This window comes from Chanodichthys erythropterus, chromosome 2 (assembly GCF_024489055.1).
Source record: "Chanodichthys erythropterus isolate Z2021 chromosome 2, ASM2448905v1, whole genome shotgun sequence".
Taxonomy (NCBI): Eukaryota; Metazoa; Chordata; class Actinopteri; order Cypriniformes; family Xenocyprididae; genus Chanodichthys; species Chanodichthys erythropterus.
In genome coordinates, this window is record NC_090222.1 from 35,993,173 (window position 1) to 36,021,071 (window position 27,899).

Genomic DNA, 27,899 nt, shown 5'->3' on the forward strand with positions numbered 1-27,899 from the left:
AATATTAGTAAATAATATATTAAATGTATATATTTAAAAAAAATAGCTTTGAAGTTGCTGAAGAATACTTTAAAATAAGCAACCAGCACAAAATATATAAAAATAAAATATTTGTTAAGAATAGAATAGAATAGAATAGAATAGAATAGAATAGAATAGAATAGAATAGAATAGAATGTCCCTTTTCATGACTCCATTTTGTGCTTCAAACACTGAGACATGCAGACAAGCTCCATATGGACAAGATTGATTTACAGAAATCAATCACAGCTTCATCAGTCAAATGAACGAGCGAACAAAATCATGAAGAGTCATGAAGTAAAGTTACTGTCTAATTCTGAGACTCCTTCAAGATAATCAAGCATCTCAAGCGATCTGAACCAGAGTCGATCGTGCAGAGGTCAAACGCAGAATCATTAGAATAATAGCTGAAATCGATGATGGATGAATCTCACAGGGATAATCCAGTGAAGCAGCAATTTTCTTTTAATAATTCATAATTGCCATCATGTGCCCATTTCACCAGCCCTATTTAAACAGAGCTCCTGTTCACACCACATCTGAATAAAGGGATCATCGCAGGCAATGCTCAGGTTGTTTAGTTCCAGTCTGAATTTACTGGGTTTCTGTTAGAACAGCCTGAGAGTTTGTCATCAGAGTGATTTGGTCTGGTCACTGGTTATCAATCAACTGAACTTCATCAAGCTCCCTGCAAAGACATCAGCGCATCATGAAGATCTTCCTGCTGATTCTTCTGCTGTTGTCTGCTTTGACAGGTATTTTGTCCCAGAACGTCAATCCTGATGAGGATAACTGGATGAATGACAAGGATGAGGTTAGTGATTTCAGTCTTCCATTGTTGTTGTAATATCATCTGCACAGAAATGTAATATTAAATCAAATTAATATTTAATACAAGGTTATTTAACAACAGTATCTAATGAAAGATTATCAGTTGGTTGCATTACTTAAGTATTTATATCATCTGAAGGTAAATTTGCTGGAGTCGGAGCTACAGACACTGTTGGAAAGGGTCAGCCGAACACCTGGACTACAGCAGGTTTTCAGTCTAATGGGGAAAAGGTCATCTGGTAAAATATTTTTCTTATCATTTCTGCACTTATACACACATACAGCCACTAGCCACTTTATTAGGTAGACCTTGCTTGGTTGAACACTCGTTTGGCTTCAGAATCAGAACTGCCTTAATTCTTCGTGGCACAGAGTCAACAAGGTATATATATATATATATATATATATATATATATATATATATATATATATATATATATATATATATATAATGCTGGTGACATAAGGTTTGATATAAATGTTGCTTTCTCTTTACAGCAAAATCACAGATAACACGGAGACGTAAGTAGGTTGGAATTTGGCAAGTTGCATTTAAATGAATGTGCCTATTAAATGTTTTTTCAAAAGGAAAAAGTGACTGCTCATACTGAATCGTGTATGAATCAAATCTGATCATGTTTAACAAATTACTTCCAGGGCAGAAATTCCAGACTTTTGTGGGACTAATGGGGAAACGGAATGTAGTTGAACCAGGTGAGGCTGTTTTTTATTTATTTTGATTTTTTTGCATAACTTTTCCATATAAATTCTGACATATATTTTCTTCTAGAATCTTTCTAGGATGCTGTGACTTCGACGAAGCTTTTAACATGCAACCACTTTTGGCCCAAATCATCAGGCTCAAACTTCTTTTAAAAAAAAATAAAGGAAAACAAATTAATAATTAGTTGAGCAATTGCATTTTTTTTTATGATACTGTATACGGTATTTAAGCCACACTTTAAAATGTCTGTGCATGATGATGTATGAGTGTTGTATTAGTAAACTTTTCCATTAAAGAAATGTTTCAACCAAAAATAATGAGGATGGATTGGTAATGTGTCGACATCGCCACCTAGTGCTGAATTGTGCAACTGTAAGAATGAAGGATCATGTGACACTGAAGACTGGAGTAATGATGCTGAAAATTCATCTTTGATCACAGGAATAAATTACATTTTAAAATATATTACTGTTTTTAATGTATTTTTCATCTTATAAATGCAGCCTTGGTGATCATAAGCTTCTTTTAAAAACGTTAATAAATCTTAATTATTCCAAACCTTCGACCTGTACTGTAATAAAAAAGAATATAATGAGAAATAAAAGAAATATAAAGGAAATATCGTTTGCTGATACACCATGTAACCTTATTGTATCATATAAGGACATAACTAAGCTGGATTGTAGATGATTATTATCAGGCAACTTCAAGCTTAAAATCACACTTTTAAGGGCCCCATCTTGTGGCATTCCTCTGAAACTAACTTTTGCATAAGTTTTTAAAGGACCTTGATGTTAAAAGATTTGCTCCATGATGAAGTTAATCTCTTTCTTGGCTAATCCAACTTTCAGAGGTCAGAATTCCAGAAATACTGACCTAATATATTTACTCATATTTAATCTCACCTCATATGCAACACATGCAGGATGTACAGCCTGTATATGCTTGTAAAAGTGGAAGTTATTTTCGGTGTATATTTTGCACACGCGTTCAATTCCCTCATCTAACATGCTGGCAGAGGATGCACAAGTTAAAAGGAAACGGAAATATTTTGCATTCTGTGAATTAATTCCATGTTGAACCTGTCAACACAATTAAAGAAAAGTTCATTGTTGATGCCCTAATTAGGCCCCCTGTGTTTAAAGAACAAGCGGCTTTTAAAAATCACGGGTAGGTTAATACTGATGTGTTTTATGTCGTAGAATAAAATGTGAAAGTATCCTCAGCTTGTGCTAACCAGGGACCTTATTTCAGCCATTTAACCAAAAACCCATTAAATTAAAAAAATCCATTGACTTTGGGATGATGGAACTGGAAGTGCTAAAAAGCTAACTCGCTTCTGGGTTTTAGCGTCCAAATATGCATCATAGTTCCACCACTCAATTAGACTACACACATAAAGTTTGGTGTTAATATGTCAAATCTTTTCTGAGATAGGCTACAATATCAGATCACGTTTGGCATTAATGGTTTTATAGATTCGAAATCCATCATTTTTTGCTTGCATGGTCTGAAGATAATCTGTCTCCAATTTGGTGAAAATCGGACAAATGGTTTAAGAGAAGTTCATAAAATATTCTTTTTAAAAGAAAATCAAAATGGCGGACAGGAAGTTCTGCCAACTATGGCACAATTGATATCTATGTTCTCGGCATGACCCAAGGAATCTATTAAGACCAGATGTCACCGGTCAACATGCTCATTATGGTAATTTTAAAAAGGTTTCCTATGACTTACTTGACTGATTAGACTTAAGGTTTTTCCAGGATTATCAAGAAAATCTGCTTATCTGTCGATCTGTCGAACTCTAGAAATCACTCTGAATGCCTTAGCAACTTTTCAGCAACCACAAAATGCACTGGCAATTTTATTTACCAGCGCTCTAGAACACCCTAACAACCATCCCAGCTAACAAAAATATGGCCTAAAAACATTTTGCTAACATTCCTATTAAAGGGGTCCTTGATTATGATTTCACTTTTTTAACTTTAGTTAGTGTGTAATGTTGCTGTAAAACAACATCTGCAACGATGAACTCAACGTTCAATGCGAAGGGAGATATATATGAGTTGAATCAACTCCACAGCAACTACATAAATGTATCCACTAACCATTCAGAAACGTCCAGTTTCATTCTAAAAATGTCTTCCTGAGTCTCTCCATCAGTGTCGACTCCGGTTTGAACAATGTAAGGCTGAACACCGTTACTGACAATCCTCATTTTGGCTGCGTGAGATTCTCCAGCTTTGTTGTTGCTGAGCAACCGAAGCACATGCTGTTAAAGCTCCGCCCTCTTCTGGAAAGTGGGCCGGGAGCAGCAGCTATGGGATATGGAAGCTTGTTTCCGCAACAGAATAAAAAAAAATTAAAAGATAATTGCTACTTTTTATCTCACAATTCTGACTTTTTTTTTTAACAGTTGCAAGTTTATATCTTGCAATTCTGACCTTTTTTCTCAGAATTGACAGATATAAACTCCCAATTGCGAGTTATAAAGTCAATGGTGGGATATAAACTCGCAAGTCAGAATTGCGAGATAAAAAGTCACAATTATTACCTTTTTTATTTTTTAATTAAGAGTGACGGGAACAAGCTTCCATAGTTAAGTGAGCGTTAGAACATTAAAGAAACATTCCATTTTAACATTTAACATTCTGAAACAAGTAGTAGACGAATGTTTTTGTGGTAACCTTTTGAGAACTTTATTAAAGACCAGATCACTTTGAGTGAATGTTCTATTAACATTACTGGAAGAACATTAGATAATAACTTTGAGAGAACCTTACCAGAATGTTCTGAGAATGTTAGTTGGGAACTAATTTCAACCACAAGGCTTCTTCTGCATAAGCTAAATTACACAAGGCCTAACTTCAAGTAATCTTCCAATTTAACTTTGTCAAGCTAGTATTCAAAGAGATGCCAGGTTATCTAGTGAAGTATTGATGTTTGTCCTTTCAACATAGTCACTCGTCTATAAGTCTTTGAGCTTTGGAATGTAGTTGATCTGCTTCCATACTGAACTCAGCGTGAGGGATTTACTCAGCCTTGCTTTAGGGATTGTGTTTGCCAGCAAGAAAATTCATTTTGGCAGCTATAAGCTGTTTTTTTCCATGCAAAGGAGACTTCAGTGACCTTATCTCTACAGGAGGTTCCCTATGATGAAAACTATTTAACACCGCCTCATCTGGGGAAAACACCAGGACTGTGCTGAGCTATTTGGACCTCCTTGTACCAAAGCAAATCGTCTTGAGACGGTAAGTCAATTCATTTCTTATAAAAAACATTTCATTTCTTATTCTGAGAAAAAGAATATTCTGCAAGTGTGTCCTTCTGCTGATGACTCTGTTTGCTCTCAGCAGATGAACAGCATTAGTGTATTCTATCTCCTTCTGTGGACAGGAGTGTCTTCCTTTAAATTTGAGGATTTGGCGCAATATGTCAGCACCCATGAAGAGGATTTTATCGAGGTATTTCTTGGTTGGGATGTTGTTGTTAATTCAGTTGAAACCACATGAATTTGTAAATTCTTTTTGCCATTGCAATTCAAATTCAGTTCAACATCTTGTGTGCCCAATTCAATTTAGATTGACACTCGTGAATTGAAACAGAGGGTTCTTTAATTGTCATACAGATTTACCCAACATTGAGGATGTTTGGCCTCTATTTTGTCTATTTTAGACACTGAGAAAGTGGATCGCTGTGGAGAGTGACTCCAGTGATATTACAAAGCGATCTGACTTAGACAGAATGATGGACATGACTGCAGAGAAACTCCGCCTCATTGGAGGAAGAGTGGAAATGATCGACGTCGGAGCGCAAGCGGTGAGATAATGCATCCACACTCATGCTGTAACTTTAGTGTCTTCAGTTAGAACAGCTCAACTATTCATTACTAAAAACCATCAAAGTTAAACCTTCACTTCACCTCTTGTGCAGTTACCCAATGGAAGTACAATTGCCCTGCCAAAAGTGGTCACAGCTCAGTTTGGTAGTGATCCCAGTAAACGCACCGTTTGCGTATACGGTCACGTGGACGTCCAGCCAGCCAAGAAAGAAGACGGATGGGCAACAGACCCTTATGATCTGACCGAAATCAATGGTAACCCTGTCACCTACTTCAATTGGAAGTTTTTAACTTCGATGTTTAAATGTCTTTCATTCTCAAAACAGTCACTTCAGTTATGCTTCATAGCTGTGATAAATTTTGCCAAACGTTTGCCAGTAATAGTAATAGTCGTTGGCAATTGTATCAAAACTTTACTTTTAAAGTAGTCATGAAACAGAAGTGGAGAACATCTTTTGTTCCCTATTGAGAAGGAAGTCTTCTACAAGCTACAACAAGCTTCTTCCCGGGTTGGTGACATTACAAACCCCAGAATTTACATAAACCCCGCCCCCGGGAACACACAACAAAGGGGGTGAGGGCCATGTTGGGCTGCTTTAGAGAAGACGAAGAGAGTGTTGTTACCATGCTGTCATTTTACACCAGTCCGGGGTCAATTCAACGCTGGATTTGTGCAAAAGATGAACATGACGGCACATGCTAGTGGATGAGTTGAATCAACTCCACAGCAACTACATAAATTTATCCACTAACCATTCAGAAACGTCCAGTTTCATTCTAAAAGTTGTAACTTCTTCCTGAGTCTCTCCATCAGTGTCGACTCCGGTTTGAACATTGTAAGGCTGAACACTGTTACTGACAATCCTCATTTTGGCTGTGTGAGATTCTCCAGCTTTGTTGTTGTTGAGCAGCCGAAGCACAAGCTGTTAAAGCTCCGCCCTCTTCTGGAAAGGGGGGCGGGAGCAGCAGCTCATTTGCATTTAAAGGGACACACACAAAAACTGCGTGTTTTTGCTTACACCCAAATAAAGGCAAATTTGACAAGCTATAATAAATGATCTGTGGGGGATTTTGAGCTGAAACTTCACAGACACATTCTGGGGACACCAGAGACTTATTACATCTTGTAAAAGGGGCATTATAGGTCCCCTTTAAAGATTAAGTGGCACATGCATTTAAAATACATGGATAAATTATTTATAATAAATGCTTATTTCATAAAAAAGAAGAAGAATTTTCAATTTCATGGTTGTTGACCTGCAAGAAAATCAGCTGATAATATGTTGTTTTACTTCTAGGAAATTTATATGGAAGAGGAGCATCTGATAACAAAGGACCAGTGTTGGCCTGGATCCACACGGTGGAGGTCTACAAAGCCCTTAACATTGTAAGACAGGTTGAATAGAAAAGAAATGTTATAATTCTTCAAATATTGACTTTTTGTCCAGAGTTTGAAGTTCAAACTGTGTGTCGTACAGGAGCTGCCGGTGAATGTTAAATTCATCATTGAGGGAATGGAAGAGACTGGCTCTAACGGACTAGATGATATGATTTCAGCCCAGAAAGACACATTCTTTTCAGATGTTGATTATATCATCATCTCTGACTGTGTTTGGCTCAGCAAACGTCCCGCGATGACTTATGGAACCAGAGGCAACTGCTACTTCTTTGCCGAGGTACTGAGATCAAACCATTCAGATGCTCTTCATGTACAATTACCAGATATTTTTCATTTTATAGTGGCAAACATCATATACACGTGTGTATGTGGCTTAAGCCTTTAATGTTAAAAATCTGGATACGATCATTCAATACAATCGAACAAAAAGCACATTTGATTCGTGTTTGAGTCCCTGTCGGAGCAATGTGAGTAGAACCAGAGAGGTTACACTTGCATCGCCATGACCATGGGTTTGAAGTATTTTTGATTAATGGTTAATTTTTAATTAATAGCAACACTCCTTACACATGTGTTTGTTTTTTAATGATGGTAGGTGGAGGGACCCAGGAAGGATTTGCACTCTGGAGTTTATGGAGGAACAGTAATAGAACCAATGACAGACCTGATCGGCATCTTAGGTGCTTATTAAAACATTCAGCTTTTTGGTATTTCACCACTAGCTCATTATTATTTATTATCAATTTTTTACACAGACAAACTCATCAGCCCCAGTGGGAAGATCCTCATTCCCGGCATTAGAGAAGCAGTCGCACCTCTTTCTGATGAGGAATGGAAGATGTATCAAGACATTGAGTTTGACGTGGAGAGCTACAAACAAGAGATCGGCGTGGACGAGCTGATGTATTCTAACAAGGCATGGAAAAAGATTTATTGTTTGGCTTTTTTTGCCTTTATTATGACAGGACAGTAAGTTGACTGGAAGTAAAGTTGGAGAGAAAGAGGGGGGCGGGATTGGAAAGGTCCATGAGCCAGGACTTGGGACGGCCGAAGCGCATCTACTATAGGTTGGTGCTGCCCACGAGGCTATTGGTGCCGACTGATGCCAGTTTTTAAAGTTGGCATGAAATGGAAGTTGCGGTAGACTTGTCTTTCCTATTGTGATGTAAATCCGAGTGAAAGGGCTTCTTGAACAAGAAGAAAAGTAAAAGGGCGGGACTTGACAGGTTGTCCTGCCCTTGCGGATAAGATAAGATAAGAGATGTCGCTGCAAGAGGGTGGAGTTATTTTGAATAAAGATTATGAGGGCACATGAATTAAAAAAATAATGATGTGCATTGATAAATCATTTATAATAAACACTGCAATATTCCATAAAAAATAAGAATAGTCCATTTTGATTTCATGCTAACTTAAAAGGGTTAGTTCACCCAAAAATGAATTTTTGTCATTAATTACTCACCCTCATGTCGTTCCAAACCCATAAGACTTTTGTTCATCTTCAGAAAACAGATGAAGATGTTTTAATTAAATCTAAGAGCTTTCTGTCCTTCCACTGACAGTCTATGCAACTACTACTTTCAAGCCCCAGAAAAGTATTAAAGACATCATTAAATTAATCCATGTGACTTTAGTGGTTTATCATCAATTTTATGAAGCAACACGAGTGCTTTTGTTTGTGAAAAAAACATAATTTACCACTTTTTTTCAAAATATTAATCTTCAACACATTTACGAGAGCACCACAACGTATGCGCATTGTGTTGACGCAAGAGCAGTAGTTGTTGGAGATTAATATTTTGTAAATAAAGTGGTAAATTATGTTTTTTTTTGTGCAAACAATGCACTGTCATTTCATAAAATTGAAGTTAATCCACTGGAGTCACATGGCTTACTTTAATGATGTCTTTACTACCTTTCTTGGGCATGAAAGTGGTAGTTGTGTATGCTGTCAGTGGAGGGACAGAAAGCTCTCAGATTTCTTTTAAAGACCTTCATTTGTGTTCTGAAGATGAATAAATGTCTTAAGGGTTTGGAATGACATGAGGGTGAGTAAGTAATGACAGAAATGTAATTTTTGGATGAACTAACCCTTTTAAGTTACCACGAAATCAAAATGGACTATTCTTATTTTTTATGGAATATTGAAGTGTTTATTATAAATGGTTTATCAATGCACACCATTATTATTTTAATCCATGTGCCCTCATAATCTTTAATCAAAATAACTCCACCCTCTTCCAGCAACATCTCTTATCATCTCTTATCTGCATGGGCAGGACATCCTGTCACTCACACGAGATCGACCAATAGCAAACCACAATCATCAAGTCAGTTCCCCATGGACTAGGCATAGTTCAACCAAAAATCAAAAAACATGTCTTCATTTACTCTATATTCCAAGTTTTCTTGAGTTATACAAGAGCTTAGTGCAAGGAAAAGCTTATGTAGCTCTTTGTGTTTTAATTTAGAAATTCATGCCATTCAATCCCATCAGGTTGACTTACTCACCCATCGTTGGCGTTACCCAACTGTGTCTATCCATGGCATTGAGGGTGCTTTCTCTTCATCAGGCTCCAAGACTGTCATACCGGCCAAAGTCATAGCTAAGTTCTCTATTCGCCAGGTACCTAATATGGATCCAGCCATGGTTGAAAAACAGGTGAAAGAAGATAAATCTCATTTTAAGATGTAGAAACAACTGTTCATAGAGCTAAACAGGATCTTTTCAACCCTAGGTGACAGAGTATTTACAGTCGGTGTTTGCTAAACGCAAGAGTCCCAATAAACTCAACGTCACCATGATTATTGGAGCCAAACCTTGGCTGGCTGATCCCACCCATCCATTATTTGAAGCCGGAAAAGCAGCGTTCAAGAGAGGTCCTGTGCTGTACAATCCCTACATTACACCATTCTGATGGGAATGAGAGGATATTCTGGGTGTAAAAACCTCATTCGTTTTCTCCGCGAAGAAACTGTGAAGCAGTGAAATGCAAAAAGCATTGCTGTCTTTTGTTTGGATTTTCAAAATAACTTGTTTTTAGAAAATGCATGGGAAAAAATACTTCTGGAACCAAGATTCACAATGATAGTTGTGCATTAAGAATATAAAATGATCAAGTGAGTATAATGATGTCACAACGTACCTCTCTCCTGCAGTTTTTGACGTAGAGCCTGACTTGATCCGTGAGGGAGGCACGATTCCCGTTGCCAGAACATTTCAGGATGTAACAGGCAAGAGCATCATTATGCTTCCCATCGGAGGCTTTGACGACGGCCTTCATTCACAGAACGAGAAATTAAGCAGGTAACTAGATCTTCTTTAGTCTTCTGGAGTGCTTTTCTTTATGCAGCTTCATTTATTGTTTTATATTTATTTTTTCAGACACAACTACATCGAGGGAACCAAGCTGTTTATCGCCTACCTGCATGAAGTGTCCCAGATCAAGAAGTACTGATCAGATTATGTGGGAAGATTGCTTGAAACCACTGTGCGTCATCTGCTGTTCTCTGTAACATACAAATATTACCATTATGTGTTGGTTGAATCGCATACTAACAAATATATTCCTTTTAATTGAAGCATATATATGCCTGTTGACAAAGATTTAAATTAAACAAATTAAAGTGTTCTGCAATGTATGTGCAGTGATTTTATTTGTATAAGATATCTAAAAATGAACTTATGAGGCTACTTCTTATTTAATTTTATGACAGTTTGAATGTGGCGTATACAGGACTTTTAAATCTACATATTATGGTGAAAAATAAAAAACTATCTTGGCACACAGTCGCAAAGTCTTTAAAAATTCCAGAGCATATTTTGATGTTTCAGATATTTTCTCCTTCGGTCCAAGAAGAGTGGCTCTGGAAAAGGTGATTATATAAATTTTCTCCAATTTTCTATATAATTCTTTCTTTGCATTAACATATTTCACACATTCAAATAACAGGGGTGAGTTCAGGTTGATTGGGACACTTTTTACCATTGACATATCTAGAGAAATCAACCTGAATTCACCTAGCTACAGTTTCAGATATTCTTCATACTTCACATAATCTATATAAATGTTTTCTTACAATATGTATTCAACCCACAATGACTTGTATTTTGTAATTTTACGTTCTGCTAAAACAGGAAATGCTTTGAGAACATTTTAAGGTTGCCAGATGTTTATTAGTTTATTATGCTTTCATGTGCAAAAACGTCCCAACAACATTTGAGCATTATTTTCTTTAAAAACATAAACTTTAATGCAATCGCTGTGAATTAAATCATCTGCCATTGTTTGACACGTTTTAAATTTTTTTGAAAACAATCTAGGTGCATATAGCACAAGAACAATTACATTAATGTAAATTAAATAATAATACTAATAATAAGTATTAAAAAAATAATGCATATAATTGCAAAGTATAATAACAAAATCTAATGTGCAATTATGTCGTTTCGCTAAATAAAACGAGCGCTTTGCTGCGTTTCAGTGGATCTGGCAACCCGGGCTGTCAGCGCTCAGTTAAGGAACTCGTTAGTAATGTGGCTTCAAAATCTCACCAATGCTTAATCACAACTGCTCATTTATTAGCCGACGGTGTTATTCAGCGAATAATTAAAGTATTGAAATTAACTACTAGAAGCACTGTTCACTGTTTCAGCGTAAATATCGATTTATCGAGCTGCGCAGAATAAGGCCAGATAGTCTCAGGTAAGACGCTATTACACATGAGGGGCTTAAATGCTCTTTTATATTTTAAAACAAAGTTAGTTGTAAACAAACTGTAATTGAATAACCACTGCGCATTTTCACTGCTGCCAGAAGTGTTTGGTTTTATTTAAATGTTTAGTTTTAAAGGTGTCGCTAGGCGGCTAATGCTACTGACTGTTGTTTATGTTTTGGTGAAAGCGTCATCAGCTGACAGTCAAAGTAAACAGTTTAAATACATTTATTTGCTATAAACTGATTTATTATGGCTGATGTAAAAGGTATAAGGCGTATCATGTAAGTCACTAAACAGATGTTCAGGAATGCTTTAATAATTCATGCAGTTTTGGATTGCACTACTTAAAAGTGATGTTAAATGCAGATCTGACGCAGAAACATATGAACATTTCTTATAATAAAGGCAGTGGTCAGATTTTTTGTCTATATTTTAATATTTTCCTAATTTATAACTCCAGTCTTCAGTGTCACATGATCCTTCGGAATGCATTATAATATGCAGGTTTATTGCGCAAGAAACATTTATTATTATTATTATTAATGTTGAAACACTTTGTGCTACTTCATATTTTATTGGAAACTGTAAAACACTAATACTTAAAAGTTTAGGCTAAGATTATATAATTGATCAAAAGTGACAGTAAAGACATTATGATTAAAAACACATTATAAATAATAACTAAGCACCGATAATAACTAAGCAGCAAATCAGCATATTAGAATGATTTCTGAAGGATCATGTGACACTGAAGACTGGAGTAATGATGCTGAATATTCAGCTTTGCATCACAGGAATAAATTATGTTTTAAAATATTTTCAAATAGTAAACAGTTATTTTAAATTGTAATAATATATCACAATATTACTGTTTTTACAGTATTTTTAATTAAATAAATGTAGCCTTGGTGAGCAGATGAAACTTTAAAAAAAATAAAAAATTAAAAATATTACCAATCCCAAACTTTAGCTTTGTCATCACAGGAATAAATTACATTTTAAAATACACTACCGTTCAAAAGTTTGGGATCGGTAATATTTTTAATGTTTTTAAAAAATATTATTCCTGTGATGCAAAGCTGAATTTTCAGCATCGTTACTCCAGTCTTCAGTGTCACATGATCCTTCAGAAATCATTCTAATATGATGATTTGCTGCTCAAGAAACATTTATGATTATTTTCAATGTTGAAAACAGTTGTGTTCTTTTTTTTTCAGGATTCCTTGATGAATAGAAAGTTCAAAAGAACAGCATTTATCTGAAATACAAAGCTTCTGTAGCATTATACACTACCGTTCAAAAGTTTGGGGTCAGTAAGAATTTTTATGTTTTAAATAAATAAAAGAAATTAAAGAAATTAATACTTTTATTCAGCAAGGATGCATTAAAACCATCAAAAGTGGCAGTAAAGACATTTATAATGTTACAAAAGATGATATTTCAAATAAACACTGTTCTATTGAAATTTCCATTCATCAAAGAATCCTGAAAAAAAATATTGCACACAAATATTTTGTACAGTTGTACACATTAAATGTTTCTTGAGCAGCAGATCAGCATATTAGAATGATTTCTGAAGGATCATGTGACACTGAAGACTAGAGTAATGATGCTGAAAAATCAGCTTTGATCACAGGAATAAATTATGTTTTCCAATAGAAAACAGTTATTTTAAATTGTAATAATATTTTACAATATTACTGTTTTTACTGTATTTTTTAATTTAATAAATGCAGCCTTGGTGAGCAGACAACTTCTATTAAAAACATTAAAAATCTTAGTAATCCAAAACTTTTGAATGGTAGTGTATATTCGAATAGAAAACAGTTATTTCAAATTGTAATAATATATATTTCACAATATTACTGTATTTTAAAATAAATGCAGCCTTGGTGAGCATAAGAGACTTCTTTCAAAACCATTAAAAAATCGTAATTATTCCAAACTTTTGACTGGTATTGTATATGTTGTGACCATAAATGAGATGTTTAAATTATTGAGCGCTAACTAACTTGTTGAGTAGGTCCAAGACTCCATAAAAGTGAAAAATGACATTACCAGCTGCTGTTCTGTTATAGAAGCTCTGCCTCTCCGAGAGGCTTGAATTGCACAGATGATCAGAGATCTTTGGCACCTGGATGCAACAGTCTGAGTCGACGCTCCATGACGTGCTGTGAGACCATGTCGCTGCGGAACGTCACCAGTGATCTTCTGCACAGGCAGATCAGGGTGAGGAAACCTCTTTATTTTTTTTAAAAGTTGTAGAGTTTAGACACAGAATGTCTTGTTACTCACCCTCATGTCATTCCAAACCTGTATGCTGTTTTTTTTTTTTTTTATTTGGAGCACCAAAGGAGGCAGTATTGCTGTATTAAGATATTAAGTACAAATGTCGTAGAGCTATTGTAATGTGTGTCGATCCATGTGTGCAGGAGAAGAGAGCGCTGGACTTCCAGAGACATTATCATGTGACCGACCCGTTTATAAAGCGTCTGGGGCTGGAGGCTGAACTACAGGTGATTTATGAATGATTGTGTGCTGATTTATAGTTTTTATGTGACGTCACACACAGCGAAACAAACAAGGGCAAGGCTTTCCTCTGAAATGAAATAAGTTTCAGGGTTTATTTTAAGTATCTAAAATGTTTTTTGATGGTTTTATTTTTAGTTAATGATAATAAACCTGATTCATACTGCAGTCAAAAGTGAAATGGCTTTTAAAAAGCTCAAAGCCAGGTATTTTTATCAGATTTGTACTAAGTACTAATGTATTGACACAGTCATATTTCAAGTCTAAACTCAGTATTTACCTTACTGATAATGCAAAAATTGCAAACTATATGCAGGCAAGAAAATGTGCCCACAATATGAATACAACCAAACTAAATTTAATGTTTCCCATAGAAAACCATTATAAAAAATGCTTAAAGGGATAGTTCACCCTAAAATGAAAATTAAGTCATAATTTGCCCATCTTTCTTTTATGAATTTTTTTTTTAGAAAAATGTTCTTGATCACACTCGTCCATACAATGGCAGTAAATAAAGACGCAATAGTATCACAGAATGATCCCATACGACAGGTGTTGTACAGTCAAACCAAAAATTATTCAGACATTTTTGATATTTATGATATATTTGTACTAGTGGGTGCAGGACACTATAGTTCATTTCTGTAAGTGAGGATATCAAAATAAACTGTGACATATTATCCCCAAAAATTATTCAGACATTTTGACCTGACCATGTTTTGCTTAAGTGTTATCTGACATAATTAAGATTAATTTTTTCTGACACAGTTAACTCTGAGATCTTGTCATATTTTATTACCTTTTTTTAAACTATATTGAATAAACTGTAATAATGAATGAAATGTTCAAGGTGTCTGAATAAATTTTGGTTTGACTGTATATTCCAAGTGTTCTGGGGGTATATGATAGGGTTTAGTAAAAAACAAATGTAAGTTTTTATTTAACGAAAATCTTGACCATGGCCGTTGGTCTTCTGTGCACTGCTGCACCATGCGTGCGTTAGAAAAACTCTATCTCACTCAGTTTCACCCAGAAAAAGCACACAAGCTGTGTGAAATCAGGATTAACAAAAGCGCGACATGAAATGGAACCCGTGTATCTTTTTCTCTGAGGTGAATATATCCGTTTTGTTCGTTGTAACAAAAATATATCGCGTTCACTTCACATCTGTCAACTGTCATCAGACAAGAATGTACAAGGTTGTATTTCATTCACTGCCATTTTATGGAAAAGCGTGAGCGCACGTTTTTTTGTGGTCCAAAAAAAGAAAGAAGGGCATACGACATTAGAACAATCCCAGGGTGAGTAAATAATGACTTAATTTTCATTTTAGGGTGAACTATCCCTTTAATGCATAAAGACAGTAATGTTGGAGGACCAAATTCAGTACACAACCAGATTATTAAAGTCTCAAAATGAAAGATGTGATACTTCTCTTCCCTAATGTGAAGTATATCCGAGTGAAACGGCTTCTGGAACAAGAATAGAGGGCGGGGCTTGATTTTGTTCATGAGGAATTGATTGGATGGTTGTGGTTTGCTATTGGTGGATCTCTTGATGTGAGTGACAGGTTGCTCCACCCTCACGCCAGTAAACATATCATTGGAGAAGAGATGTCGCTGCAAGAGGGAGGGGAAGTTATTTTGATTAAAGATTAAAGAATTCAAAAAATCATGATGTGCACAGATTAATCATTTTTAATAAATACTGCAATATCCTATTAAAAAAAGTATTGTCGATTCTGTTTTAATGGTGACTTTAATTGTCATTTTTTTGCAATTAAATATTAAAATTTTAGATAATTCATGACTGTTTACACCCTTACAAATCAACTGTTTTTGCTGCTGTACCTTTAAGATTCAATGCAAACACTTCTTCATGAGTGATGGTGCTTTGCTGCACTTACACATGAGCCATGTTGATTTTGTAGTTTTTTGGGGGGTTTTTGGAATAGATAAGATGCTTCGAGAAATATTATATATTAGCACTGAGTTATTGTCTCTGTTTTCAGGGTCACTCTGGCTGTGTCAACTGTCTGGAGTGGAATGAGAAAGGAGAGTAAGTTCTGTCGAATCCCAGTTTGTCGCATTTCACAGCGTCTCTTCATAAACTCATTCGGCTTTTTCCTTTCTAGTCTCCTAGCCTCAGGTTCAGATGATCAGCATGCCATCATCTGGGATCCCTTCCGGCACAAAAAGCTCATCACTATGCACACAGGACATGCAGCTAACATCTTCTCAGTCAAGGTGAAGTCCACGTCACGTTTCAGCTTTTTCAGTCAGCGTCTAGTAAATATGCCAAAATGTGTATACTTAATGATCGTGTGTTTGCAGTTCCTCCCTCACTCCGAAGACCGAATCTTGATCACAGGAGCCGCCGATACCAAGGTGCATGTGCACGACTTGACGGCGAAGGAGACCATCCACATGTTCTCAGACCACACTAACCGCGTCAAACGGATCGCAACGGCTCCCATGTGGCCCAACACCTTCTGGAGCGCGGCTGAGGATGGCATCATTAGGTAGGTCAAGTTGAAGACTCTGCCTCAGACGTGCTTGAGTTTGTGAGTTGATAAAAGCTTATAAATGTATGGAATAAAAAATGAAAATAAATAAATGGGGCTGCACAATAATCAGGATATAGCTCAGTGCAATTGTAAATCAAAGGCTGCAGTGTGATTAAATAACTGTATAGTCTGATGTGCTGCGTGTTTCAGAGTGAAGCACACAAAGCATTATTATAATTATCAGTATTTTTTATTTTACAGAAAAAATGTAATTTACAACAGTATTATATTTCTGTCTTCATTTTTATAGAGTTAAACCATACTGCTATTACTACTACTGCTAATATTTTATTTTAATATATTATAATTATTATTAGTGACATTAGAGAACCGTGAACATGCAAATGTGTTATTAAATTATTGAAATATTAACTTAATCTTTGGGGGTACTTAAAATAGTAAGTAAATGTTTTACATCTAAGGGATTCCTCTTCTGGAAAGGGGACCAGGAGCAGCAGCTAATTTGCATTTAAAGGGACACACACAAAAACGGCGTGTTTTTGCTCACACCCAAATAGGGGCATTTGCTTGTCAAAGGGGCAATTTGACAAGCTATAATAAATGATCTGTGGGGTATTTTGAGCTGAAACTTCACAGACACATTCTGGGGATGCCAGAGACTTATATTACATCTTGTGAAAAGGGGCATAATAGGTCCCCTGTAAAGTTTTAGTGATTTTGTTGTGTGTTTTGTCTTTTTTTTTTTTTTTATTAGTGTTTTTAAATGTCTATGCATATTATACTAAATTTAGTGTTTTGCCTTAGCAACTAACTGAAATAAAATGTGTTTTATTTTTTAGATTTTATTTTAGTTAACGTTTATTTTATTTCAAGTAACGAAAAAAAAAAAGCTATAATCTGATTTCCTGCATTAATTCTAAGTGGGCGGTTCTAGAATAAGCTACAGTGCTGACGTCTGGATAGCCATGTTGAATTTTCTGTCTCGAGGGGATGGACACAAGCCTCCAGTGGAAGTTTAATCATATATGCTCTCCTTGAAGTTAATTAGGCTCATAGGAACCGGCTTATATGCCCTTGAAAACTGCATTTCAGGCCTCTCCAGATGTTGTGTTGGCTGCAAGGTAGTTTCACCCATCAGGGAGCATATATGCCCTGGCAATGAATGATGTTTGGATATGAAAGAACACAGCAGGTCCCTGGCTAATGCCAAAGCTGATTACCTCACAGTATTTAATGCTTTGCATGTAGAGGGCATTTTTTATTATATTTACGAGACGCTGCGAAACATGCGAGCGCAATCGCCAAACATGTCCGTCTAATGTGTAGAAAAACTATGGAAAAGTAGCACAGTGCAATGCAAAAACACATTCTGTATGAATGGACCCTTACACTTGTTTTAAAGAATTAATCGGACATTAAAATGTAATAATTCTTTCCTTTTGTTATAATAAAATCTTTCCTTTTGTAGTCAAGCATCTGCCATATACAGACACTTTTCACCATCCAATCAATTCTCGCTTTACATTTTAAAGTCTGTTACTGTTTTATTTCCCTTCTACCCAGGCAGTATGATCTGAGAGAGAGCAGTAAACGATCTGAGGTTTTAATTGATCTGACGGAGTATTGCGGGCAGCTTGTGGAAGCAAAATGTCTGGCGATCAACCCTCGTGACAACAACTACATGGCTGTGGGAGCTAACGGGCCTTTTGTTCGGCTCTATGACATTAGAATGATCCACAATCACAGGTGACTTCATTAGTATTATTAAAAGAATCATTAGAAAACAAACTGAGATGTGAGGCAGAATGTCCATACAAAAAACGTAATGGTGATTAATATTGTTCAGCTCCAAAGATGATAAAAGTAACAGAAAGACATTATTTGTTTACAATCTTCTCCTCTCAAATCTCATTCACTTGTGTTCAGTTAAAAACGGAGCCTTTAGATTAGGCTTATTGCAGCAGGTTTGATATTTTTGGAATTGAAAATTTGAAAAGTGCGACAACAAATGAGATTTGAGACGTGGCAGATTATCATTGCTTTTCGCGAAAACAACATGAGGGTGAGTAAAATGATGACAAAATGTTTATTTCTGGTTGTTATATTGGTAAATAGAATTCTTGGATACAGATCCATATTCCTGTTGTTATTCTGATTATTTTCAGAGATATTTTCTTTAGGGTGTAACTTTGCACTCTTGTCTACCTTCTAGGAAGTCTATGAGTCAAAGTACCTCAGCTGGTGTTCACACGTTTTGCGACAAACGGAAATCGATACCGGATGGTGCTGGACAGTACTATGTCGCAGGTTTGTAGCCCGGATCATTGCGTTGCTCACGGATGGAACTTCTGTGTTGGAAAAACCTGCTTTTACAGATATTTATCTCCATTATCAGGTCACTTACCTGTGAAGCTTCCTGACTATAATAACAGATTGCGAGTTCTGGTGGCAACCTATGTTACATTCAGCCCTGATGGTACTGAACTGCTGGTAAACATGGGTGGAGAACAGGTAATAAGTTAGTGAGGCTTGCTGCTGATAGTTATTGACTCTCCGTTTCCAGTGTGCAGGACTGAAGATGTTTTATGTGCAGTTACACATTGCTGCTTCCTGTTTGCAGGTGTATTTATTTGATCTGACGTTCAAACAGAGACCGTACACTTTTCTGCTGCCCAAAAAGTGCCATCCATCATTGGGTAATAAACAATTTGCGGTGATGAAGCAAATAAATGTATTCATTGAATTTGTTTTCTCTGAAATTTATCAAACTTACCAGCTCTAAATCTGTTTTTACAAATTAAGTTTAAATGAGAAAAGCTATTAAAACATTGAATCTCGAGGAAGAACACAGTCTTAAGACCAACTGTTAGGATCGATAACAATTTTATGTATAAAAAATATGAAATGCTCTTGATTGTTGTTCATGATGGGTATCTTTTGACAGAGGTGCAAAATGGGAAAACCACCAATGGTGTGTCCAATGGGATTCATCTACCTGCAAGCCGCCTTAAACTGGCTAAACTTACCAGGTAACATTGATTTATGTGTGTTATGCCGACTGCATCTTAAATTATGTTCCATCCAAAGTTGCAAATTCAACTTCTGCGCACCATTTCCATCCCATGTGTTCAAGAGAACATAAGCGTTGCTTCTTGGGAAATTGGCGCAAAATGTGTAATGAGAATGTTGCTGCAATCGGGAAAGCCACTGTATGTACAAATAACAAATGTATTTTTATGATACATTTTTTGATATTATGCACATTTTGGCATTTCCATCTAGTGTTTTTTTTTTAATGCAATACCACATAATTTGCATAAAAATATGCGGAGGGAAACAAATCTATTGATTACGGCACCATCCCATTTATATGATGTTATTTCCCGTTCATTTGTCATAGACTAGTTTGAGTTGCAATAATTGTTGCTTTCTGTATTTGTGTCTCTGCGTCAGTGGCTCTAATGATCTTCCTCCTCATCTGGAGAGGATCAAGCAACAGGCTAATGATGCGTTCGCGCGGCAGCAGTGGACTCAAGCCATTCAGCTCTACAGTCTGGGCCTCCATGAAGCCAGTCAAAATGCTATGCTGTACGGAAATCGTGCTGCTGCATACATGAAACGAAAATGGTATGATAAATCCTTTTGATGCAAGAAGGGCTGCATGATTTGGTTAAAAAAAATCATTACATTGTGATTATTTTGACTTTGGAAACAGTGGAAGAAGATATGCACCGCACAATGCATGCAGCACATGAGTTTATATTTGTTTAATTACATCCACAGCCTTTTGTGCTTTAAGGCAAGACACCACAGGTGAATAGGGTCGAATTTTAACTGGTCGATATCAGCAAACTTTCCCCAGTTGATTGATTACAGTACATTTAAGACAATTGTTTTGTATTACAAGTTTTCTAAAAATGTTATGTTCAAATATGCAAATGAGACATTATCTAATTAAATATGTTCTAATTTGCATACATTTCCAGATCAGAAAAAAAAAATTAAAAAAATACATTTAGAAATAAAATGTTCTATAAATCAGGTGAATGATATGAACAAACCCCTCTGTAGGGCTTTCCACACTGCGCTTAACCCCGGGTTATCTTCGTTCTAAACACCGCTTTTAACCCCAGGTAAATGAATGTTTCACACTTGTAATTTAGAAGCAGGTTTAGCACTGCTTTTTACCCAGGGTTATGAACCCTGCTCCGGAACAGGGTTAGCACCCCTTTTGCGGCGTTAACCCCGCATTGCGGTGCCAAACTTGTACAGCGTGAAACGATGCGGTGTTGGAATTTTACAGCTAGACACAGACAACCAGTCATGTACTCATATTTGCCTGCTTTGGACAGACATGGAAACTCTACACATTATATATAAACAGTAGATTCAGCGTTTGAGAGGAAAAGTATCATATGCTGACAGAAAACACGACAATTTTTATTGAAGAAGAGTTTCATTCTTACCTTTTTACAGTCCAAAATGTCCAGATAGTACAGTCAGCAATACAAGGATGTGCAATGGTAGAGCTATGTAAACAGGTCACATGCTGCGTTTATCCAATCAATGACACTGACACCACAAATATGCAAATAGGCATGCAAAACCAGGGTATAGGAATGTGCAATGTGAAATGTTAAGTGTTAATCCCGGGTAAATTATGAGCAGTGTAAAACGTGAGGCAAGATAATCCAGGATTTCATTTACCCGGGGTTTAGAATGACCCAGGGTTAACTATTTCAAGTGTGAAAAGACCTTGTAAAACCCTTAAGAATATAGATAGGAATAAAACTAAAGTTTGGTGTATGTAAAGCTGCTGAAGTGGAGATTTATGACTCAGTGCAGGAGAAAAAAACGCACCGCCTTTTAAAGATATGTATTGGCATTGAAATCTACAGACGCAAATAGATTAAGTGCTATAAAATACTTACATGTGTTTTCTTTCCACTATTCTGAAAGCAGCAAAAATCTCATATTAACTAGTGCAACAATGGTTTTGCCTTGTAGTGTCTTGCCTTAATAATTAGTGGTTTAATGTGAAGTGCATCATGTGCCTTTGCCCTCGTCTCTGGCAGGGATGGTGATCACTATGACGCACTACGAGACTGTCTTAAGGCCTTGTCCCTGAACCCAGGCCACCTGAAGGCGCACTTCCGTTTAGCACGCTGCCTCTTTGAGCTCAAGTACATCGCTGAGGCTCTGGAGTGTCTAGATGACTTCAAGGGCAAGTTTCCAGAGCAGGCACACAGCAGCGCTTGTGACGCCCTCGACAAAGACATCAAGGCTGCCCTCTTCTCAAAAACAGAATCCTGTAGGTTCTTGTCTTGTCTGTCTTGGATCTTGGATTTTGTTTGTGCATGCATTTTAATAATCAGGACTCTGGATGTTTTTCATGCATCTGATCTAGCTGACGACAAAAAGGGGAACAGCTCCATCCGCTTGCATAATTTCAGCCGGAAAGAGTCCATCCCGGAGGATGAGATTGTTCTCAGAGAGCGAAGCTTCGACTACAAGCATCGCTACTGTGGCCACTGCAATACGACCACTGACATTAAGGAAGCAAACTTCTTTGGAAGGTCAGTTTACTGATGCATTATTCTCCTTTAATGTAAATCTCCTGTTTCCGCCTATAACGCATGTCATATCTGCTGCTAAACGAGGATCTGAATATGAGACAACAGCACATGACTTGTTTGCTTGTTGCTCTACAGTAAAGGACAGTACATTGTGAGCGGTTCAGATGATGGGTCGTTTTTCATCTGGGAGAAAGAGACAACGAACCTGGTGCGGATCTTACAGGGGGACGAGTCTATAGTGAACTGCCTACAGCCGCACCCCAGCTACTGCTTCCTGGCCACCAGCGGTATCGATCCCGTGGTGCGACTGTGGAACCCAAGACCGGAGGTACGAACTGACTCCAGTGACATGCTTGTCACATCAGGGGCGTGTGTCATTATGAATGATGAATAATTGAAAGCTAACAGTGACTTGTGATTAAACTTTACCTCATGTAAACACAATACTAATCAAATATATGCAGTTAAGCTCATAATCGTAATAAAATATGTGGCATATGCTGATTTTAAAGAAAAGCATCACATTTTTGGGGTGCTGAAAAAACAGTTCATGTTGACAGTGTTGCACGACATGAATATAATACATTATATTGACGGTCGAAAACATAGGAGTTGGCGTATGTGAATAATGGAGGTGAAAATAACCACAATTCTTAGTGAATAATCAGAATTATGAAAATTTCATTTAAACACGAGTGAAGAGGTTTGCTCGTGTCAGGTAATATTTGACTGCGATTTAAATCCTTACTCTGATTATTGGAAATAATCACATTATTGATGCACATATAAACTTCTGAGTCATAATTTATCATTTTAGTATTCAATTTTGATTTGATTTGATACACTGAACTAGGGCTGAAACAAATTATAATTTTGATAATCGATTAATTTGTTGATTATTTCTTAGATTAATTGGATGAAAAATCCAAAAATGGTCAGTTATTTAAATTTTAATAAAAAAAAAAATCAGATAATGCTAAAATGCCAAGTTGAAGATAGTTGAAGATATACTCACTATAGTTGTGTTCAATGTTGGCAATGTGCAATTAAACATTATGTGTAAAAAAGGAATTTAAACTCATTACTTACTATGTACCAAGTGGAAGGTAGAATCACTAAATTAAAAATCACTAGGGAAAACACATAAGCACACATATTGCATTTATACTCCATAACAATTAGTCAGTTTATTGTTACTGCTCTCATAAAAAATTACTTGTGTTACATGTAAAATTCTAAATAAAAATTTAGATTTTAGTCATAATGTTTTAGTCTGATTGACAAGCCAGCGCTCGCTCACTTAAGGTTAACAGACTCTTGCTGTCAAGATGAGCCTATTGAATTGGTCAAAAACAGTGTGATTGTGATCGTTCATTTTGTCAGAGTAAAAAAGTAATTTTTCAGCTCTTAAAGGGGACCTATAATGCCCCTTTTCACAAGATGTAATATACATCTCTGGTGTCCCCAGAATGTGTGAAGTTTGAGCTCAAAATCCCCCACAGATCATTTATTAAAGCTTGTCAAATTTGCCCCTATTTGGGTGTAAGCAAAAACACACCGTTTTTGTTTGTGTCCTTTTAAATGCAAATGAGCTGCTGCTCACAAAAGAGGGCGGAGCTTTAACAGCTCGCACTTTGGTTGCTCAACAACAACAAAGCTGGAGAATCTCACGCAGCCAAAATGAGGATTGTCAGTAACGGTGTTCAGACTTACATTGTTCAAACTGGAGTCGACACTGATGGAAAGTTACAACTTTTAGAATGAAACTGGACGTTTCTGAATGGTTAGTGGATAAATTTATATAGTTGCTGTGGAGTTGATTCAACTCATCCACTAGCATGTGCCGTCATGTTCATCTTTTATGCAAATCCAGCGTTGAATTGACCCTCGTATGTGAAGCAGCTTTTGCCATGGTGTTAAAACTTTTCCATTTTCTGGGTTGGTAGATACATTGGGGACCCGATTATAGCACTTAAACGGAAAAAGTCAGATGTCCCCTTTAAAAAAAATACAGAAATTTTAAATGGTAGGATTTACGATCTAGAATGATTCATTCCTTCCAAATAGAGCTATTCAAGTCATCTGGTGAAACTTCCTATATTTTTTCATATTGCAATGAATATCACAGAAAAACAAAATATTGCAATGTCATGTTTTTTTCCAATATCATGCTAATGTATCTTGAGGCAAGAAAAAGAAATACAAATTACGTCAGACTGTTGATTGCGCTAAAAGTAACTTCCAAACTTCTTTTCTCTTCTGTGTATTCTGCATCAGTCGGAGAATGAGAACTGTCGGGTGGTGGAGGACATGGAGAGTGCGGCCCAAGCCAACCAACGGCGCATGAATGCGGATCCGCTGGAGGTGATGCTGTTGAACATGGGCTACCGCATCACAGGCCTGAGCAGCAGAGGAGCCGAGGGCTCGGATGAAGACGACAGCTCGGAGGGCCAGGTTCAGTGCCGCTCTAGCTAGAACGCCGTCACGGACCTCCACACGCACCCGTCCCACATTTGAGAAGAGGGCAAAGCACCTTAGATATTTACTTTTGCAATTTCATTTCTTCAACGTGACGCTGAGTGAATGAATGTTGCCGCTCCGCACTATGCAGAAGTTGGAGAAGTGGGAAACACAATCGCACAATTCAAGTCAAGTCAAAAGCACTTACAGATTAATGTCCGCAAAATCATTTTAAAAAGCGCGCGCTAGAAGAGTGTTGGCGTACTGTCAGATTAAAGCTTGTTTCCAAAGTCGCAAAGCGCTTGGGTCTTTCTAATGCGGGGCTTGCTATTGGACGCTGTTGGCCATGATATTCTCATTTTCTTTCTTTTCCCAAATGAACTTAATCATCTTTATGAGCGCCAGAGGACAGTAAAAAAATGAGTGTTAATAAAAGTATGTTTATAGGTCTGCAGCACTTTCTTTTGGAATATATTCTGGAAAAATAAATGGTGTTTATGTTCGACCCAGACTTGCATTGTGAATGTTCATCAAGTCGTGGTTTGCTGGGACTGAAAAATTTTGTTGATGATGATGATGTTTATTGTCAGATATTTTGGAAGGATTTGTTATTATTTTTTTACCTTTTTCTTCATTGGCACAAGCAGGATGTCTGACTGTTGCCCTTTCATCTTCATAGATGAACCTGAAAAGAGATGATAAAACAAGAATAAAGATGCGGAGAGGGACTTTTCGCAAAGGTTATAACTTGCTATGAGAAGACAAGATTTAACTGCAGTTTAAAGAAACAGAATTGGGTTTATTTTGGGATATGTGTGTTTTTGTTTCACTGTGTTCATCTTTTGAGATTTCAGAACAGTTTAGTGCAACATTTAAAAAAATAAATAACATTTCTGTTGTTGCTGTCATGATCCTTGGTGGGGGAATTTTCAGAAAGGAAAGCACATTATTTGACTTAAATGTACTCTTTATCATCAATGGTATGGCTTTTTGAACACAGTAATAATGTGACAGAGATAAATTCGATCGCTCTCATTAGAGTAAGTGGAGCCGTCGACACTGGAAGCACCGGTGTGTTGAGAAATTGAGTCCCCCCCACCCCCAAGGAATCGAGTCTCCTTTACGACCTTGAGTGATCCCATTGGTTCGACGTAGTATTTTTAGCTCCTGATTCAAGCATTTCTGTATTTTTAGTTAGCTTATGTATCCGATTGGCCTGCTAGCTTAGCTTATATTATATATTAGCTTATATTATATTATGTTTTTTGCTTCCAATATAGTTCCCAATTAGAAGTTTCAAATTAATGATGTTTAGCATGACAAGTAATTTATTAAAAATGTATTATAGTATTATTATATGCTATACCACATTGCTGCTATTGTGTAAAATTAATATTAAATTACTTTTACAGAACATAGTATGTGGCAACAATCCTTATCCTTATTAAAAAAAACAAAAAAAAATTTTAGGCATGGTTGTGTTTCCAGTTTGTTTTATTATGCAATATATTTCAAGCATGTTGTTTGTGCACTTAATGTAATAAACATTATATAATAGTGAAATTGGTTCTAATTAGTCAAGACGTCGCAATAACAACTTTTGATCAGGCATTACCACCTGAGTCTTAAAGGAGACCCGATTCCTGGGGGGACTTGATTTCTCATGACACCGGACAAACATGCTGCACATGTCTTAAATAAAATTAATTTATTTACAAATATCATAAGTGTGATTTTATTAATTGTTTATTGATTGTTACATTAAAGCCAGCTCATGATGTCTCTGTCCTGCTTTTGTTTTAATCATATATATAGGCCTACATGCAACCGATGGATTTCTGTCGGAAATAACATAGGAACATTTTCATTTCACTAAGGAAAAAGTATAGCTTCGAGCTCAAGCTGAATATTCACATGATGCAGCTTCCAGTGCAGACTTGCTTCTCGCAGCTGATTGGACGCTTTGAATTGACGCAAATACGCTTGCCGCCAAATCCCTGTGTGCTACTTTGATGAAGTTGTTACGTTCACTTTCCCTGCTAAAGATTAGTCAAAGTCTGCTTTTTGCTGAATAGTTTGTTTTTTTTCTAAAGTGTAATTCATTTCCTGTCATGTTGTGCCACAAACAGTGGAGAAAACCCGTGTCCTCTAAGGCCACCTGACCTACATACACTAATTGAGGAAGGTGTAGTGCGCATCTAGGCCATATTTGTTGCAAGGCCATGGATGTGTTCAGAATAACATACTACTATAGTATATATACTTTACTATACATGTGTAGTATGTATACTGTACATATACAACCCAAATTATATTTGCAACCTTCCATTGCAGTTTTGACATTTTGACTCATTTGATCAAATTCCATTAGTTATCTACATTAGTTAACATGAACTAATGAGGGAAAATAATTCTAATTCATTTATTAATCTTAGTTAATGTTAAGTTCAACATTTAGTAATCAGTTATTAAAGTCAAATGTCACCTGATTTGACATGAACGGTTGTGTTTTTAACTTAAACAAAGATTAATGAAAAATGTAACAAATGTATTGCTCATTTTTAGTAAATGTTAATTAATGCATTAACAAATTGGACCTTACTGTAAAGTGTTATCATTAAAACATTTTTACACAAAATTATTCACAACAACTATATGTATTTTCAAGATGATTACTGAGTCCTGAACTGTAAAAAATGTTAACCTGCAAATGTTACCTGACTTAACTCATATAAATGGTATACATTTTTTCATTTAGGTTGATTCAGTAATACTAAATAACATTTTTGTATTTGAAACCAGTTAGACCCAGTTAATTTAGATGCTCACTCTGCACAGGACTCAGTAAATTGTAGTAGTATGTAACACAATCCACTTTGCTGTACGCAAGAAATGTGCCTTGCATTACTGGAATAATCTAGAACACATCCCAACCCAAAATCCCTTATATATTGGCCAGTATCCTGTCAGAAAAATGCACCTGTGCTCCACTTTTTACACTGTGAGCAGAGTACAGTTTACCAAGCCATTAGGGTGATAAAGCAAATCGTATGGCAACCCAGATGTCACACTACAATATGGATGAATGCAATGATGGGAGAGGATGTTTCCTCTCCTCATCTGTTCTTATAATGCTGTGATTTAATGCATGAAGTCCTTTACACAGATCTGTACATGGGAAGAAATTATAAAGCTTATTTTTAAGACGATATATTTTTTGCACTGTGACATTTTTTTGACAGTTAAGGCATACACCCTAAAAAATCTTA

At 36.3% G+C, this 27,899-nt stretch overlaps 3 protein-coding genes across 4 annotated transcripts; all 3 read left to right on the plus strand.

Moving 5' to 3' along the window:
- Positions 1–299: 299 nt before the first annotated feature.
- On the plus strand, positions 300–1,664 carry LOC137037235 (protachykinin-1). The gene is made up of 4 exons (XM_067411061.1): positions 300–835; positions 992–1,091; positions 1,351–1,374; positions 1,510–1,664. The coding sequence occupies exons 1-4, from the start codon at positions 731–733 to the stop codon at positions 1,590–1,592; spliced, it is 312 nt and encodes a 103-aa protein (XP_067267162.1). The 5' UTR covers positions 300–730; the 3' UTR covers positions 1,593–1,664.
- Positions 1,665–4,935: 3,271 nt separating this feature from the next.
- cndp1 (carnosine dipeptidase 1) lies at positions 4,936–10,315 on the plus strand. Its single transcript, XM_067411025.1, has 11 exons — positions 4,936–5,043; positions 5,255–5,398; positions 5,513–5,675; positions 6,719–6,807; positions 6,899–7,096; positions 7,415–7,499; positions 7,575–7,735; positions 9,317–9,481; positions 9,558–9,699; positions 9,979–10,126; positions 10,205–10,315. Exons 1-11 carry the CDS (start codon positions 4,936–4,938, stop codon positions 10,275–10,277), a joined length of 1,476 nt encoding a protein of 491 aa, XP_067267126.1. The 3' UTR covers positions 10,278–10,315.
- Positions 10,316–11,317: 1,002 nt separating this feature from the next.
- Positions 11,318–27,806, plus strand: wdtc1 (WD and tetratricopeptide repeats 1). 2 transcript variants are annotated; one of them, XM_067411008.1, is made up of 16 exons: positions 11,318–11,525; positions 13,617–13,767; positions 13,971–14,054; positions 16,079–16,125; positions 16,202–16,313; positions 16,401–16,588; positions 18,158–18,340; positions 18,807–18,901; positions 18,990–19,105; positions 19,215–19,290; positions 19,539–19,623; positions 20,048–20,221; positions 21,670–21,905; positions 22,002–22,170; positions 22,306–22,498; positions 24,448–27,806. In XM_067411008.1, the coding sequence occupies exons 2-16, from the start codon at positions 13,702–13,704 to the stop codon at positions 24,643–24,645; spliced, it is 2,022 nt and encodes a 673-aa protein (XP_067267109.1). In that variant the 5' UTR covers positions 11,318–11,525; positions 13,617–13,701; the 3' UTR covers positions 24,646–27,806. The 2 variants fall into 2 exon arrangements, with proteins under 2 accessions (XP_067267109.1, XP_067267119.1); XM_067411018.1 differs by having other exon boundaries at positions 13,620–13,767.
- The last annotated feature ends 93 nt before the right edge of the window (positions 27,807–27,899 follow it).

Bases quoted from the DNA above. Each gene is read 5' to 3' on its own strand.
- LOC137037235 (XM_067411061.1), top strand. From the start codon at position 731: ATGAAGATCTTCCTGCTGATTCTTCTGCTGTTGTCTGCTTTGACAGGT. The intron at 836-991 runs GTTAGTGATTTC...TATCATCTGAAG, and splicing joins GGATGAATGACAAGGATGAG to GTAAATTTGCTGGAGTCGGA. The intron at 1,375-1,509 runs GTAAGTAGGTTG...AATTACTTCCAG, and splicing joins ATCACAGATAACACGGAGAC to GGCAGAAATTCCAGACTTTT.
- cndp1 (XM_067411025.1), top strand. From the start codon at position 4,936: ATGAACAGCATTAGTGTATTCTATCTCCTTCTGTGGACAGGAGTGTCT. The intron at 5,044-5,254 runs GTATTTCTTGGT...TGTCTATTTTAG, and splicing joins ATGAAGAGGATTTTATCGAG to ACACTGAGAAAGTGGATCGC. The intron at 5,676-6,718 runs GTAACCCTGTCA...TTTTACTTCTAG, and splicing joins TGATCTGACCGAAATCAATG to GAAATTTATATGGAAGAGGA.
- wdtc1 (XM_067411008.1), top strand. From the start codon at position 13,702: ATGACGTGCTGTGAGACCATGTCGCTGCGGAACGTCACCAGTGATCTT. The intron at 21,906-22,001 runs GTAGGTTCTTGT...CATCTGATCTAG, and splicing joins CTTCTCAAAAACAGAATCCT to CTGACGACAAAAAGGGGAAC. The intron at 22,171-22,305 runs GTCAGTTTACTG...GTTGCTCTACAG, and splicing joins GAAGCAAACTTCTTTGGAAG to TAAAGGACAGTACATTGTGA.